This window comes from Athene noctua, chromosome 2, assembly GCF_965140245.1.
Source record: "Athene noctua chromosome 2, bAthNoc1.hap1.1, whole genome shotgun sequence".
Lineage (NCBI taxonomy): Eukaryota > Metazoa > Chordata > Aves > Strigiformes > Strigidae > Athene > Athene noctua.
The window spans coordinates 153,565,425-153,583,598 of NC_134038.1; the positions used below are offsets into that span (position 1 = coordinate 153,565,425).

The following is an 18,174-nucleotide window of genomic DNA, read 5'->3' on the forward strand; positions in this document are numbered from 1 at the left end:
TCATGTTCAGCTCATTGTTCACCAGGACCCCCAGGTCCTTTTCTACAGAGCTGCTTTCTAGCCAGCCAGCCCCCAGCCTGTGATGCTGCATCCCAGATGCAGGACTCTGAGTCTTTGCTATGTGTCCTGAGATTCCCATCAGCTCATTTCTGCAGCTTGCCAAGGTGCCTCTGAATGACTGCCCTGCCTGGCAGCACCTTACACGCTTCTCACCATCCAAGAATGAGGTGGCTGAGGATGGACTATGTCAGTTTGCCAGGTTGCTGGGTTGGACCCCCACAAATTATTTGGGTAGGGCAGGATATTCCCAACCTATGGTATGTGCACTACCAGTGGTATAAAAGCAACCTCTGAAAAGGCAACGGCACCACAGAAGTACAAATCCTGGCAGAAAGCTAGCATATGCTGGGGCCAAGCTCAGGGAAGAGAAACAGTTGGGGAAGTCTTGGTCTGTCAATACTTACAGGGCAGTACATGAAAAGCTGCGTCAGACATTAAAACATCACCTGCTTATGCTTTAATGTGAACATGTACAGCATACCAGAAAAGTATCCAGAAACAAGATAAACTCCCTTGACCATTTGCACTCATAAAGGCAATTAACAGATGCAGACCTTCTTGTCACAATCATTTAACTTAAGGAAAGATGAGCTCCTTCAGATCCAGTACAGTAGCTTAAAAAGTTAACTACCTACAACCATTTCCCTGCATGCCTGTAGTCAAAGTCCTTCACAGCTGAGCTGTGTTTAACACGATCAGTCTCGGTGCAGGTTAGCTTGAAGCTTACCACCAAATAAGCATCATGAGTCTCTGCTAATGCTGTGGAAGAAAGAGCTATAATAAACAGCTGGGAGTTGTAGCATCCTAAATTTATTGTGCCTGTTCTCTGGGATGTACTTTTGCATAAGCGGGCTTGCATAAAGGGAGATGGGGAAAAGGGAAGGAAAGATCTAACAATTAGCTTGTTTCAAAATGAATCCCTTGAAGTTCCTGGAAATATTTATATGTAGATTTATAAGCACATGTCCACTACTAAGAATACTAACCCACTTTTAGACTCAAGGAAGTTCAACAATCAGAGGACCACTGTAGAGGAAGCTACTACACTGCAAGTTTCCTCCTGCGCTGAAAAGGTTCAGTTACTGCAGCCTGGCAGGGTTCAGAAACGACATATATGGGGAAATCTTCACTGGTTATGGAGTGAAGCTGGGGAAGGCATGAATGGCTGGAATCCAGAAACAAAATTCCTGTCACAAGACTGGGACAGCTTTCTGGAATCTTCTGGGCTGTAGGACCTAACAGCCCAGAGGCCCTGAAGCTGCAGTTTAGCAACAGCAAAGACCTCCATAATCACACTACTAACCCACCCACCTCATGAGTGGCACTTGTGCATTTCCTCTGACAGGTACTTCAACTATTTTTCATTTTTTCAAAGTTTGGTAAAAAGGTAAGTAAGAAGGGAATTGGGTCAGCATTCAGCGGGAGTCTAAAACTATTAGGAGGAACTTCAGACAGTCAAGTTAAAAGGTCAAGCTGTTGAATGTAGCTCTGCAGCTTACAAAATATAAAAAATCATCAGTAATAACTTAATCAGTCATTCTAAAGTGACCAGTGCAAAGGCACTGTCTAAAAACCTAATGATTTTAAAAGAATGCTAAAATTAAAGCTAGCTCGGAATTTTTGGATGGAAATATTTTCATTGTACAATACTGCTGTGGATTGGCTGAAAACGGGACACTAAACATGGATATATTCTCTTAACACTTCAGATGTATATACTGAGACATTCCACAGATAAGAAATGGAGAAGACACACCAGGACGTATACACTGCTGTACACACATTTCTGAAGTCTTATTTCCACAACTGATTGTTTATTTGACAAAACTCAAGCCAATCCGGAGGGTTTTCTTGAGTAAGCTTTTCTTGAATTTTCAAGTGATACCACAACATAGACAAAAAGGCGTCCAGAAAATCAGTAGTGCAGTGCTGTAACATCATTAGCTGGTCCAGATCCAAAGACACGGATTTCAGTCTCTCACATCCTAAACAAATACACAGGTGGCAAATATATGGCTGTCTTTTACTTCTTGGGAGATGAAACGAGGAGCTTTCTTTCCCACAGTCTTTCTATTCATAAAATATTGATTCAAATCTATTCTGTAGTGTTCCTCTTCTGACAGTTTTCAAATGAGAGCTGATGTTAGACCATGGAGGGTCTACTTGCACATTTGTCTTCTGTCTTGCCTCCCTTGCACAAACAGATCCCAGCTGGGCCAATTATCCCAATCTCTCTTCATCAAACATGCTTATTATTTTGCAGTGTCCCTTCTTTTTGAAAAATCTGGTATTTTTTTCTTTGTCTTCAGGTCACTGCAACTTGAACTGATTCTACCTCCCTAAATTTCTTACTTTGCACTGTAGTTACAGGAAACTCTATCACTATCTTTATAATACAGTCCAGAGATTTGCATTGAACTAAAAAAAAAAAAAAAGTATAATGTGATAATCATATATTTTTTTTAATGTGAACCGATAGAATTTAGAATCTGTTAGTCTGGGCCTTCTGCAATTCAGCTGTACATGTCTAGATTGTTTATACATATTTCACATTTCTGAGGCCTTCTTCCCGACTATACAAACCAGATCAACTGTATAAACCAGGTTATTCTCCAAAATCTGGAGAGTAGAAGACAGCAGATTCAGAGATGTGCCAATGAATGGTATGTGCATGTACCAACTATTTCCGTGCGGGTTCTGAGAAAGGATACTTTCGTAAGAAACTATTTTTTACTGTTAATCAAACCAGAATGTTTTCATTCCTTAAAGGAATGAACGCAGCCCATTCCAAATAGCAGACTCATTATTCTACAATGGCCACTTACGCTTCTTAGAAATCTGAAGGACTGAATCAACATAAAACAATACCTGCTGGGATAATTTTTTCTCCCCAATTTTCCCCTTCTCCTGAGTTTTGCATGTGGTATTGTGACTGCTGAACAGATGTAACCTGTAAGTGCGCTATTAACAATATTGTATTTGGCTTTGACAGCGGTTTTACACAGAGGGTTTGCAGAAGCAAGCCGTGCTCTTACTGAGAGCACGCATCGCTTTTAACGTGCTTGGCTCTGACAGACAAGCTTTTGTGGATTTTTCCGTAGCAGTTTAAGATGTTATCATCCCCGGTTATCTCCAGTCGTGGTTGCAATAGCAGTGACGGCACGCTCTGGTCGCAGCCCCTCCCGTTCACCAGGCACCATGTCGCCCGCGGCCGTTCTGCCCCACGTGCCCGGCTGCACCTGGAGGAGCCGGGGGCAGCTACACCCGCGCCAGCAGCACCCAGCAGACCCGGAGGAGAGCACGCAGCTGGGACCGGGGCTGTCTGGCAGCTGCGCCGGCCCCTCCTACGAGCACACGGGCTACTCCAAATCCCAAGGGCCGGCTCCTGCGGGCTCCCAGCGCCTTCCCACAGGGAAGGAAAGCCGCGGGAGCGGCCGGGCCAGGGCGACAGCCCTCCCTCACCGACCTGACAGGCTCGGGACACACCAGGACCAGCGGCCAGGCCGGCCCGCCCGAGGCCGGCTCCCCTTCCCGCCGCTGGCAGCCCCCGGAGATCAGCGCACACCGCACCCGGCCGCCATGTCGCCGTCCTGTCCCCCCGGCGCCACCTGAGGCGGGGGGGCGTGTCCGGCAGCCTCGGGGGCGTGTCCGGTAGCCTCGGGGGCGTGGTCAGGCAGCCGCGGGGGCGGGCCCAGCAGCCGCTGGGGCGGGGCGCCCCGGGCCCACCGCGCAGGGGAGGTGCCGGTCACGTGTTCCGGCGGCGGCCCCGCCCCGCCCCGGCTCCGGCAGCGGCAGCGGCGGCGCGCGCAGGCGTTGCACCTGGCGCCCTCTTCGGGGCTCCCCGTCGCCAGGACAACCGGCCTCGCCGCGGCGCCTCTGCCATGGTGAGCCCGCGGCCCGGCCCGGCCCGGCCCGGCCCGCCGACCCCCGCCGGGCGTGAGGGGGCTGGCCCGGCCGCTCGGGGCCCAAGGGCGGGGAGCGGCGGCGAGGTGGGGCGGGCAGGTGGCGGGGCGGGCGGTGCCGCCGCCGCCATGGGGAGTGAGTGCCGGCCGGGTCGTGTGGAGGGGCCGGGCGGCAGGCGGGCCCCTCACCCCGAGGGGAGGAGGGTGGCGGCCGGGGCAGGCGTAACGTCTGCGCTTGGCGGGCGGGGGGTATGCGGGGTGCGGGCAAGCGGGCGTGCACCGTGGCGGTGCGGCTGTGGTGCTGGGCGTGCGGCCCGGCCCGCCGCGGGGAGCGGGAATGAGGCGGCGGGGCGGGGGGGGGGGGGCTGTGCCGCTCCCCCCTGTAACGGCGGGGAAGAGAGAGTGTGTGTGTGTGTGTGTGTGTGTCTGGCCAGAGCAGGTGGGGCTGAGTGGTCCCTCGGCATAGACCGGCGGGGCGGGGATGTGCCTGCGTGTCTGTGGGTGAGGTGTGGCGGGTGTCTACCGCCGGAGCAGCCATGGCTGGAGCCTTCCCGTGTGCAGGGCGGGTCGGGTGTGGCGGGGGTGTGTTGTCCCCCTCTGTAGCGCAGGAGAGATAACGCGTGTGTGGGGGTGTGTAGGGCGGCCGGGGTGTAACAGAGGTGTGCGGTCCCCATGTATCAAGTCGGGAGGGACCTAACGTGTGTGTTAGTGCCCGGAGCAGACGCGAGGTGCTCCAGTGTGGGTGCAGTGGGGTGCTGGGGTGGGGCACTGGGCTGTATGCTCATGCATGGGCGGTAAACCCGGGTGTGGCCTGGGATGTGTGTGTATAGCAGATGTGCGGTAGGACAGGAGCATAATAATGTGCCTCTGTGCCAGCGTGCGTGTGTGTGTGTGTCTGCTGCGATTTGGGCTTCGGATGTGCGTGTGTTTGTGTCGTGGCGGAGCTGTGACATTATGTGCAGGGACGTGACATGGCATCGTACGTACGTAGTTGTGTCTGTATACTGCTGTCTGCTGTGGGCTTGTGTCTGTGGTGTGCATATGTAGTGAATATTGGGTGTGGCATCATACGTGGATATTTTTATAGGCATGTGTGCTGTGGGTGTGGCAAGGATTATCTGTACTTTTATAGGTGTGTAGCAGATACGGTATGGTATTTTGTGTGTAGAGTGGCTGTTGCTTGTATGTGTAAGTGTGCGTAGCTGTGATGGTTTACTGTGTATCCACAGTTGCATTTATAATAGATTTGTGGCGTGTGTGTGGCGGGCACAAGGTTTACATCTGTACGTAAAGGTGGTGTGTCATGGAGCGTATGTGTGCAGAGGAGGGTGCAGCAAAGGAGGAAGAGTGGTTGAGGTTTGCTCTGTGGGGAGAGCATGTGGGGATGTGATAATAGTGCGTGTATGCAGCGAGTGGCAGGGGAGATGTCCTCTTCCTTTCACAAACATAAATGCACAAGACGAGTAAGGGGGAGAGAGTAGGGACTGGCACGGCATGTTTGGAAAGGGCATTGTTATGATCACTGTTTTCAGCTACAACTTAAGAGTCCGGTACCTTACTGCTTCGCAGTGATAGTTGCACACAGGAAGAAGGGACAGTTGCTAGCCTTTCACATGTGGGGAAATGCAGTGTTTTAAGGCAGAAAATCCTTTCTGTGTATATTTATGTGTGTGTAATGATAGCAGGTTTCCTTTAGCCAGTTCTGGGGAAGGAGCGTTCAGCCTCGCAACAGGAAGGAGCGTATCCCTGTGGTGTAACTTTTCCTCCTTTGCATAAAGACTTGTCCGTACTCCTTCTCTTTCTCCTCTTGCACTTTGCCTTCTGTTCCTTCCTGATTCTAGCCTGTGTGTTTTGAACCTGAGCAAAACAGCCTTGAAAACAATGTGTGGTGGATTAAAAATATGGATAAACTGCAGAATTGCAGTGTGTTTCTAAGTAAAATCATGTTGGATTTGATTTGCAAAGGTTTTAGGATGTATCTGTTGCTATAAGGAGGAGTAAATATCAGTGAATGAGGCTGTGGATGGTGTAGTATGAAGTAAGATGCGACTTAATGACATGTTCTACTTCACATTAGTATTACATCACACATCTTACTCCACTATGAGAGAAGATACAGTATCTTAAATCCATTTTATTCAAGTGACTTTTATCTCATGTTCCAAACTTAGGAAAAATTACAGACAAAAATAATAAAATATTTACAAACTGTTTCACAATATAAGTAAATATAATATTTCCATTTAACAAACTCCAGGTACGGAGTTTTCCTTCATGGTCTATTTTGGCACTTCTGATTAGATGGATACCTTTAGCCGTCTAAACTCAGCAAGACGTAGACTGCAAAGAAGTATTGGATTGTTGCTGTAACTGCACAGATTAAACCTCAGAAATTATACCGGAAAAGCTTTACTGCTCTTCAAATTCTTATATTGGGCAGCTTCTTAATTGCACTGATGAAATAGCGTATTTTTTTTATACTTTTTATATTTTTCAGATATTTTATTCAATGAATGCTTATACTTGAATTGCTCTCTGTTATAGGGTTAGTCCTGTTTAGGTTGTTCTTTCCTTCTTAATAGCTGCATAGTTTAAAATTCAAGAAGGGTGCGGAAGGGATTAATTTTGACCAGTTAAAACCAGACTATTTAGTATAGGGAATACCAGTGTTCCTAAAAATCAGAAGGACCATTAACTTTATTGCTTGCTTATTTTGACAATAGACTGGAATATTTAGTCATCTTCATTAAAGTTAGAGATAACATGGGGCTCGCAGATATGGAAAGTTTAAAAGAAAAGTCAGAATTTCACTGAAGCATGGCAACTATTTTTAGGTTAGTGTAGAAAAGTAGTACTAATCTTGGCACTGTGACAGTATCGATCTGAATGCCAGCAGAAGGCTACACAGTACTTCAGCTGGTTTGTCAATTAGAGATCAGAATAACTGGACTAATTTTATATAAATTGTTACCCTTGTGTAATAGTTCTGGTAGCATTTCTACAGAATCAGGAGTACACATAGATGCGATAATGCTAAGTAGGACAAAACAAGATGAAATTGTGAAACCCAAGAGTTCCCCCTCACAGTTCAGACAGTAGCCTCGAGCTAGTTTAGACAATAGCCACAACATTCACTTGCATTCTTTCTACTAACCTTTTTAGGATCTGTATACTCCATAGATTTCTTCATTTTTTCCCTCTTTATGTTTTAGTGCAATGCAAAACTGTTACAGTTTCTGAACATACTTGAGCCATGTATTTTGGGTGACAGGATTTGAATGTGATAGGGTTGGAGTCCAGCTGTCTGAGCTTTTACAAAACGGCTTTCCCACTTTAACAGGGGGTGGGATATTCCAATTGTAAAGCTTCTGAGAAGGAAGATTGTAAACACAGAATAACCTCTAAATGATGAAAGTCAGAATTGCATTCTTAAAAATGCAGGAAGTCTTAATCCATTGTTACAACAGAAAAAGGTACAAAAGGCATTAAAAGCGTATAATGATGGACTTAAAGTTCACAACATAGGGGTTTCTTCTCTGTCAATTCCATGTTTATTTTTCTGGATTGGGAAACTACTTGTATATCTCTCTTTAAATTTAAACTAGTTATTCTTGAGATTGAAGATTTTTTATTTTTTTTTTACTAGAAGTTTGTGAAGGTCAAACTTTTCTCTTGGGCTAATTTTTCAAAAAATGCATACTGTGCTATGAATGTCTGAAAATCTGTGTCTGTAGTGTGATTCTACAAGACTGCATGAAACCAGATGGATTGTTTTTGTGATGAGATTAATTTCAATTTGAGTACAATCCCTGTGAAATGCTGTGGTGGAAGCTGCCTTAGGTTCTATTTCAGTATGTCTGTGTAGTCTCAAAGTTACTTCAGTGGTCAAAGGGAAGTACATTTCTCAGGTGTTTTGAACTTGGGCTTTTGAAAATTTGAGGATGTACCTAGGGCAGGATTTGTTATTTACCTGGTCAAGAAAAAGAAAGCACAGAATCTGTAAGATGCATGACTTCTGCTGAGTCTAGTGACCTCCCTCCTATCTCTACCTGGTTGTTGTGTTCTGTAGTTCCCCATCCCCTCAAAAAAAACCCAAAGCAAAGCTGCAGTATAAATTTCAGTGTTTAAATGGACTGAAATAATTTCTGTTGGGTACAGTGAGGTAATGGATATACAACAATAGCTGCATTGTTTAAAATACAAGGGCACTTCAGCTGATACAATCAACTACAGCCAGTCTCTTGAGTGATTCCCTCTGGGTTGTTATCTTTGCCTTGGAGGGAACCACTGCACTTGTGGTAGAGGAGGACTGAAACTGGAAATGTGCCATTTTCTGGGCTTGCACATTTATGACTTCTTGGAACCACAAGCTGCTGCTGCGTAGCCCACAAGAAAGTACTTAAAATTTGATATCAAGCTGCTACCCTTAAAATATTGGCCATACTTCATGGTATACTCTCTTTTTGTATCCCAGTGTTTTCCTGTGTTCTCCTTCAGGCAGAAGGAAATTAAGTAAACTCTGTTTTCATTGGATTTGATTGCTGTTCAACTGGTTAACCGGTATGTTCTGTAAATTCAAATCAATAAGGAGACAAGACATCATCAAATCTGCATAAATGTGAAACTCTACCAGTATGTCACGTTTCAAGTCTTCAGAGGTTGAAATTGAGGTCAGAGCTTCACAGAGGAAAGGTATTTCCATATTATAACTTGATGTTATGTAATAGTTATCTAAATAGTAAGGGGCAAAATGTCTGAGTGTACTTGTAGTTCTGAAAATTGTCTATATGTAGTTCTGAAAATTGTCTATATGTAGTTCTGAAAATTGTCTATATGTAGTTCTGAAAATTGTCTATATGTAGTTCTGAAAATTGTCTATATGTAGTTCTGAAAATTGTCTATATGTAGTTCTGAAAATTGTCTATAATCTACTACTTAAGCAAAAGTATCAAGGTTATTTCTGCAGAAATACAAGAACCATACGTTTTGGCAAATACTAACGATTGAGTGTCCAGTTTCTCTTCTAAATCTCAACCTCTTACCTCTCTTGGAACAGTTTGAAAAAGATGGTTTGAAAATGCTACTATGATGCTGTTTCCTTTGAATTAATTTAAAATTGCTGGTTGTAATCATGAAGAGGTACCTAATTTTTGTTTCTTATAACTGAAATCTTTTATTAATTATACACTACATCTATGGTGCGTGCAGCCGCAACACAGATTTTTGTCTTTTTTTTTTTTCTGGTTCATTCTCTAGGGAGATTGCCTTGCAGAGAAGGTTTGCTCTTCATAACAAAAAATTTCACACTTTCTTACTACTAGGAAAAACAGCACTTCCGACACAGTGTTTATGATGCAGATCAAGCACTGCTTTGAAATGGCTTTGTAGAAGCTATAGAGTCGTTTCTGTAATGAACTATGCCTTTTAAGTTTCAAATATATTATTGAAAAGTAGTGTGGGGGGGAGAATTTTTGTTTTGCAGGTCTTTAGATGAAGGGATTCTGCTTCAACCATGCAGTCAGGACTTAACTCTGTAATTTCATTTACAGTTTGGGCTAAGTACAGTAAGAAAAAAAATTGACTTTCTGGATTGCGTGACTAGAGGGAGGACTCTGTCAGTCCAGATTAGAATGTTGCAAACTCCTGGGGAAATGGTCCTGCAGAAGAATCTCCGTGTGCACGTTCTGGGAGGATTTCAAGTCTCCATTGTTGTGCCATTAGTGTGTTAGCTTGCATGCTAATATTGGAGACTGGGAATAAAACTTAGACATATGTCTGGCAGTAAAAACAACTATATGCAGAAGTGATGATTCAGAGGAGGAGTTTTGAAAGGTGTACTCCTAAGGGCTCTTAGGATGAATCTGTGACATGGATTAAATTTGGATGGCTGAGACTGAACATCTATCCCTGACCAGATATTGCTGCATTAAAACAAACAGGAGACCAGTTTCTCTCTCAGACTCATTTTTCAGAAACGTGTCATGCTCTGAATGCTTGACAATGTGTATTATATAGCACAATTCTACAAGACTGCATGAAACCAAATGGATTATTTTTGTGATGAAACAAATTGTAATTTGAGCACAGAGTCCCTGTGAATGATGTGATGGAAGCTGCCTTAGAATCTATTCCACTGTTACTGCTTAGAGTCTCAAAGTTACTTGAGTGGTCAAAGGAAAGTACCTTTCTCAGGTGTTTTGATCTTAGGCTTTTGCAAATTACATTTGAGTCTCTGCTTGATGCTTAAGGAGGGATTTATTTACTTGGTCAAGAAAAAGGGCACAGAATCTGTATGTTACTTAATCTATCATTGTGGTGGGCTGCAGTCAACAACTGCTTCATCCATTTGATTTTCATTTTCTGCCACAGGTCTGTTGATCTCCAGGCCCATAAAGTAGATGATAGGGGTTTCCTTATGTTCCACTTTAAAGTGATTTGTAGATTTGACTGCTAATTAAATGCTTTATTTTGTTGGTTTTTTTTTAAGAATAATGTCTAAATTCTTCATCAGGTATTGTTTTTATTTGGAAGTGCATAATCTTAAAAGAGGCATAATGGATAAATACCCAAGGAAGGAAATATTCAGTCATTAAAATTACCTTTTTTTAAAAAAAAAAAAGAAAACAAACTGAGGAAAAGATTTACCGCTCAATATATGACTAAGAGATGATGAGGATAAAACACTGTCAAACCTGTTTTTTCAGGTGTCTCTTCATGTTTACAGAATATACAGGGATACAATTAACAGCTTTTTTCCAAATTTCTCAGTGTTTAAACAGTAGTTGTTGGATGTTTTTTTAAACACTAGATGTTGGGTGGAGCTGAACCAGTCTCTAGGCATGAAAGGTTAGGTAAGGGGTAGTTTATTTTTCCAGATTTGTTTTGCCCCTCTCTGGTAGTGGTTAGAACAACAAGCTTTAAAAGACAAAGTGTGAACTAGGTGGATCATAACCTGAATGGAGGCTTATTCTTTCATGTAGCTCCTATCTCAAAGGAACATGGGGGAAGCAGAACTTGCAAACCTTTTTTGCAAATAATAGTGCAATGCCTGTTTCTTTTGGTTAGGTATTGGATTGAACCTAATGTTTTCTATCATGCAGGCTACAAAGCGTCAGTTATGTGATAGCAAGTATTGATAAAATGCTGTCTTGCAACTGAATTTTAGGCCTGCAGAGTAATTAGGTCAATCACAAATTCTACAAACCACTGGATTTCTCCTTCAGAATTTTTAACAAGTTAACGTGGGAACTGTCCCACTCAAGTCAGTCTGAAGTGCTGACATGGTACAGAAAAATTTATGCAACTTTGAGTTTGCTCTGTGCATCTTTGGCTTGTATCAGAATTTACAAAGAATTAAATGTTGAAATAAATCCGTGTCACAGCACCCTTAACAGTGCTGGTAAGACAGCAGTTTGTGAAAGTGTGCTTAATGTGTGGGGCTAGTTCAGAGTATTGCTGTCTCTTTGACTTTGTAGGAGATGAGGTTAAGTTCTGCATTAAAGGAAGAACAGCTCAGCTAACAGGTCAAGCTAACCTGTTGGGCTTTAATATCCTGGCTGCTTGCATAATTAAGATATACTGTTGAAAAGGCTTGATGGTGATTTCCAAATATGCTGTTGGCAGTAGGTGACTGCCCTTCTGAAAAACACACAGGAAAGGGTGATACGAGCTATTTGTTCCACTGAGAATGAGCTGGTGTGCTTGAGACAGCAGGCAAGGCAACCTCCGAGCACCTCCCGCTCCACGCCAAGAGGCAGTTGAGTACAACAACCAAAGGCCTTGAGATAGAGTTGTGCAGCTACGGACATCAGCTCTGAAGTTCACAAATGACCTTGATCTATCACCCAGTGAGAACAGGGCCTTGCAGAGCCAGGCTGATGCCCTCCGGTAAAATGTGAATGATGTATGAATGGCAGTGCTGGCAAAACAAGAACGATGGCTCTTCTGGAAGAAAATCAAGGAGCAAAGTGGGCAGTGTGGCCAGCTGCTTCTGCCTGGCAGGTTTTTTTTATACTGGACAGTTGTCACTGGGGAAACTTTACAAGCAAAATGGCCCTATAAGGCCGTAAGTTCAGGCAGCCCTAGGTCAGTGGAAGGCGTTATGGAAAGACAGATGTTCCCAGCTGTATTCGAGCTTGTTCTCTGAAGGTGAACCTTAACTGTTGGAGATGACCAACACAGTAAGAACAAAAGGCTTTCATATGAGGTGTTGGTTGCTTTTGATCAGTCAGTTTGTCACAGCCCTGGAAGAGAAAAGATCCTGAGGAAAGACCAGTGCAAAAGGGTATCTGGCAGCGATGAGGAAGCTATAAGCCTACTAAAGGCAATGCTCTGGTAGAGGGTGTCCAAGGAAAAAAAAGAAGGTAGCAACCATAGCAGATCAGGATGTCTGGGCACAAAGTCAAAGCCTGAGACGAAGCACGGTGAGCAGCTGGAGCATAAGAGTGAGAGCCTGGAGGGCAGATAGTGTCAGTGTGTTGAAATAAAAGACTTTGCCAGTCTGTCTCTACTGTAGACAAGCTTGATTTGAGTTGGGATCACCTTTCAAGGTTCACTTTGGTGTGTTGTAATTTTATTGATTATACAGAAAGCTCTACCATGGGTTCTAATTTAACACCAGTCCTGTGCCATCAGTTGTTGTGTCTTCAGTTCTGTTGGCAATGCATATCCCTTGCCTGTCTAACACTCCTTTTGTTGCCTAGATACAGTTACATTTTGCTACTTGCACGGTGTTAAATGATTCTGTTTGTCTAATGCATTAATTGTACGTTTCTGGAGGGAGCACCAGCATAGCAGCAATGCTCCGACCGTTAGAGAGCACTCTGTAGTGTAACGTGAGATAATATGAAATTTATTGTTAAAGAGGATTGTTTTCCTATCTTCCTCCTTCATTTTTCCGCTGTATTTAAATAGAGAGCTTTTTAGGATGCCATTTATTACTTTAGTGTGCCTGTGAACTGCTTTAGGTGGCAAAGCTGATCTGCTGGCTTTCCTGCCCCTATAGCAAAGGGCAGTTTCAGTAGCATGATGAAGGGGAAATTGCACAGACAACAATTAGGTGTCTTCACTGAGGAAGAGAGATGTGCAGCAAGTTGGTGGGTTTTGTGTTTGGTAACAAAAATCTGCATATCAGGGGAACTGAATAAAACTTTAATTTTGTCAGGATTTTCCTTTAAAACATCTTGTTCTTATGATGCTTATTACTGCGTAAATAATACTAAATAAATACTGTTCTTGCCAGTGAAAACCTGAAAGACTGATGCTTTTTGCATATGCCAATATTTACAGTTTAACTAGGACATTTGTTCTGCCAGCCGTAGAAGGGAAATGTATAGTTTTGATTCTAAACTACTGTCTCCTTTGGTGACGATGACTGAACATTGGGTTTTATTCCTTACTTGATAAATAATTCACCCTTGTTTTCAGTATATATTTATCATCTTGTTTTGCTGATGTTCTTTGGGGTCTCTCAGACTTCATCTTCCCTCTTTCCCAAATCTACATTTACCCATAATTACTTGCTTTAGCACACTACTAAGCAAGGCTATTTTTGAGAGTCTGGGTTTTAATAACTTCTGATTTGAAAAGTTGACATGTTGAAATTCCTTATCTACTCTAATTTCAGTGGAAATTAGATACATAAATATCTCTGTGGAACAGAGCCATAATGGCTGAGCTGCTAACAAAACTGTTTCATCTGTAAAGAAAACAATCCTCTTCAATAGAAGACTGAATGACAACCAAAATTGCATCATTAAAAAACCCTGAGGACTATCAACAAAATTACTGGTATAACCTTATTTTGATCTTGAAATACCAGTTGAAGGGAATTTCTAAATGTTTTAGATAAGCATGATAAACCAGGATGAATATTCCTTTGTTTCTTTGTAGAGAAAAATGAACTTTTTGGAGCATATTACAATTCTTTTTACAGCCAGACTGTGTACAAAACCAGAAATGCACAACTCCATCAGAAAAGATTTCTTCAGCTCAGTAATTCTGGTGAAAACAGGAGAGCTTTATCACTAACTGTTAGACCAGAAGAGGATAATACATGGTGCTTTTAATGGTGGCAAGTTCATTGTGGTGTATGAAGAAGTCATGTTCTAGGACTAGTGGCAATTAGTATGTTTAATAATATGGAAGGGGAAGCAAAATAGGGAGGTTATTCTTTTGGATTTGACAGATTTGCGTAACAGTTACTTTATACAATAAAGAGAGGAGAAAAAAAAAGTGTCGTTGCTGAAGAAATTAAATGTAAGCAAGTAAGTTATTTTTTTGAGGAAATACTCCCTTTTTAGCCCATTATAACCCATCTTTCAAAAGTACATTGAAGATGCTACCAAGAGAGGCCAGTTAAGAAATGTAAGAAATGGCTCAAAATTCAAGTAATAAATACAGTTTTCACTCATGGGTTTTGTTTTGTTTGTTCTTGCAGTTCCTTTAAGAAGGTAGAGATTTTCTGTATCTCCTCTTAAGTTTACAGGAAACTTAGAGCTGGTTTTGGAGTTACATTTATTACATATGTTCAGTTTCACCTATGCTTTTTCCTTGTGCAGAGATTTGTCTGTTGTACTTTGGGCTTTTATATAGTTAAACCCACACTTTTCTAGAGTTTGAATATATCCTGTCACTAACACAGTCAAAATTATTACCAAATGCAAAATCAAGGAAAGAAGAAATATTCTTTCTACATCCCCAGTTTCTTGTTACTTTGTATTATTGTATACAGGTATTTTGAAGGCAAGTCATTGTCAGCACTATCTGTAACTGAAGAAAAATAAATCATGTGAAAATATTATTAGAATATTTCTCACAGCAGTTGAACACTTCCTTGACTGATTGTTTTTGGTGATTTTTTTTTTTTTTTTTATAAATGGAAACAGAGAACTAGAAGTTATGTGATAAAAATCAAGTAAAAATAAAAAGGCTGGCACCGGTTACTTCAGAGAGGTGATACATAAATGTACTCGGGGTATTTATTTCATTAATGGAAGTTTTAAATTATCAGGAAATGTTCAAAGAATAAATATATTATGCTGTTTGCACCTTCTCTTTTTCCTCTCCGCTTGTGCACATTCAAAATCATGTTACAGATCCTCATCTAGAAGATGAGTACTCCAGTCATCTCATGCCTGTTCTTTATTTGGGGGAAAACTAGTATTGAAGAACCTTTGAAGAAGTCCCTCTCTTCTGAGATGCAAATGCAGTATGACTCTAGAGGCTAATATACTTTTTTTCAGAGTAAAAGAATACTTTAAAGAGATGCTTTCATTTCTCTAAGTATTCTTACTCTGTAAGAATAATACTTTATGATAATTATAGCTGATGTGTACAAGAACAGATAAAACTTACTGTTTGAGGGAAAGCAGCTTTGAATCTTTTTGTAGTCTCATCTGTGACTTGCATAGCAGGCATGGTACTTTGGCGGGGCAAGTCGCACACTTCTCATACTCAGTAGTAAAAACTGTATTTGAATTTTTTTTCAATTTTAGCTGTGATCCCTAAATGCAACCATATTGGTCGTATCAGCTGTCATGCATACAAAACAGTTTGTTTAAACTTTGACTTAAAAGTCTAAAGGTATCTCACATAAACATACAGAGATTATAAACTCTTTTCCCGTAAGAGTTTCAAGTTTGGTTGTGGGTTTAGATTTGCAGCTTGACCTCAGTAGAAAAATACTTACTATTCCCAAAAATCTGTGCTATGCTTTGGAGTAATTTGGCCTTTTAATGCAAGAGTTGATGAGTAGTTGGAAATACTCAAGTCTTGAGCATGCACTGTAGCTGTTTGTATTAAATAGTAACTTGCTTATACCTTACTAACTTAAAAGCTGTGTAACCTTCACATGGACATATATATATCCATGTTACTCTACATCTGGGAATCTATGGTGTAAAGAAAGATTGGATGATAACATCCTTTGTACTAACAGAGAGATGGCACACATGTAAACTAGTAGCAGTCTGAAAAGTAGCTTTATTTTAAAATACATACTTACGAATATAAGTGGGAAGTGTATGCTAGGTGATGTAACTTTTAAGGAATTATCTGCAACTATAGAATTATTAAGTTAAAAGAGAATTTTTAGTGGCCTGTGATACTGAATGTTCAGATTCTGGACCAGAATTAATGAGATCTAAGTTCACTTGTCTGTTTTACCACAGACCTTGTGTGCTCTCATGGAGGTAACTTCCTTCTTTGCAATTTTTTTTTTAAACCTGTAATACACAAGAATATTTCCCCACTTTGCTCTTTAGTGATCTTAAGTTCTGTGAGGATGGCATATGTATCTCCTTCTGAATGAGTGCTGCAATAAACAGAATTAGGCCTATGTTTTTGCTGTTCTAAAAAACTATCCCAATATGTACTATTGCTTTCAAGCTATAAAGTGTAAACAGTGAGTAGTGCATAACATTAAAATGGAATACGTGCAGAAAATTCATAAATGTCTGAACTGCCAAGCTCAGAAGCAGTCAACCAGTTCTATAACAGCTGACTGGAAAAGGGGAAACATAACTCTAATTTTTAAAAAGGGAAATAAAGAAGACCCAGGGTATACAGGCCAGTCAGTCTTACCTCTGTGCTTGGCAAGATCGTGGAGTGGGTCCTCCTGAAAACCATGCTGGGGCACATGGAAAATAAGAAGGTGATTGGTGACAGCCAACATGGATTCACTAAGGGCAAATCATGCCTGATGAATTTGTTGGCCTTCTACAATGGGGTTAGAGTATTGATGGATAAGGGAAGAGCAACTGATGTCATCTACCTGGACTAGTGCAAAGTATTTGACACTGTCCCACATGATACCTATCTTTGGATTGGAAAGACATGGGTTTGATGGATGGACCACTTGGTGGATGAGGAATTGGCTGTGTGGTCACACTCAAAGAGTTACAGTCAACAGCTCAATGTTTGAGTGGAGAGCAGTGACAAGTGCCGTTCCTCAGGGGTCGGTGTTGGGACCAGCGCTGTATAACATCTTTGTTGGAGACGTGGACAGTGGGAGTGAGTGCACCCTCAGCAAGTTTACTGATGACGCCAAGCTGTGTGGTGCAGTCGACACACTAGAGGGAAGGGATGTGCCACCCAGAGGGACCTGGACAGGCTGGAGAGGTGGGACCGTGCAAACCTCATGGAGTTCAACAAGGCCAAGTGCAAGGTCCTGAACATGGGTCAATCCCAAGCACAAATACAGGCTGGGTGATGAGTGGATTGAGAGTGGCCCTGAGGAGAAGGACTTGGGAGTATAAATGGACGGAAAACTGACTGTGAGCCAGCAATGTGCTCTCATAGCTCAGAAAGCCAATCGCATCCTGGGCTGCACCAAGAGAAGTGTGGCCAGCAGGTCGAGGGAGGGGATTTTTCCCCTCTACTCTGCTCTCACGAGACCTCACCTGCAGTGTTGTGTCCAGCTCTGGGGCCCCCAACGAAAGAAGGACACGGACCTGCTCGAGCGGGTCCAGAGGAGGCCGCGGAGATGATCAGGGGCTGGAGCACCTTCCCTGTGAGGACAGGCTGAGAGAGTTGGGGTTGTTCAGCCTGGAGAAGAGAAGGCTCTGGGGAGACCTTATTGCGGCCTTCCAGTACTTAGAGGGGGCTACAGGAAAGATGGGGAGGGAGTGTGGTGATAGGATGAGAGGTAACAGTTGAAAACTGAAAGAGGGTGGATTTAGATTAGGTATAAGGAAGAAATTCTTCCCTGTGAGGGTGGTGAGGCCCTGGCACAGGTTTCCCAGAGAAGCTGTGGCTGCCCCCTCCCTGGCAGGGTTCAAGGCCAGGTTGGACGGGGCTTTGGGCAACCTGGGCTAGTGGAAGGTGACCCTGCCCGTGGCGGGGGAGTTGGAACTAGATGGTCTGTGAGGTCCCTTCCAACCCAAACCATTCTGAAACAAATGTTGAAGTACATAGTGTATTTCAGTTTAGAGGCTGAAAATACCGACAGCCATGGGTATTGGATGTAAAGCAGCACCAGAGCAAAGCTGAACCTGTGGTCAGCCATGTGGAACTGCTGAAAGCCAAGAATGTCTCTCTTCTGAAGGAACTAGAATTGTCCTATTGAAATATACATGCGTAGGTGTTTTACACTTTGAATATCTGCAGTCACCAGTCCATGAATAATTGTGCTGCTCCAGTTGCATGAAAAGGAAGTTTGATTAAACTCAGTCCTATTAAAAGTTGTCAGTTTTATCATTCTTGTATATGTGGA

General features: G+C 42.7%; 1 protein-coding gene across 1 annotated transcript in view; it reads left to right on the forward strand.

The window, feature by feature from the left end:
• The first annotated feature begins 3,836 nt into the window (after window positions 1-3,836).
• Window positions 3,837-18,174, forward strand: part of FBXL2 (F-box and leucine rich repeat protein 2) — a 58,658-nt gene continuing 44,320 nt past the window's right edge. The window contains exon 1 of the mRNA XM_074900714.1: window positions 3,837-3,944. Within this exon, the coding sequence (XP_074756815.1) occupies window positions 3,942-3,944 (3 nt within the window). The 5' untranslated portion in view covers window positions 3,837-3,941. The remainder of the gene's footprint in view (window positions 3,945-18,174) is intronic.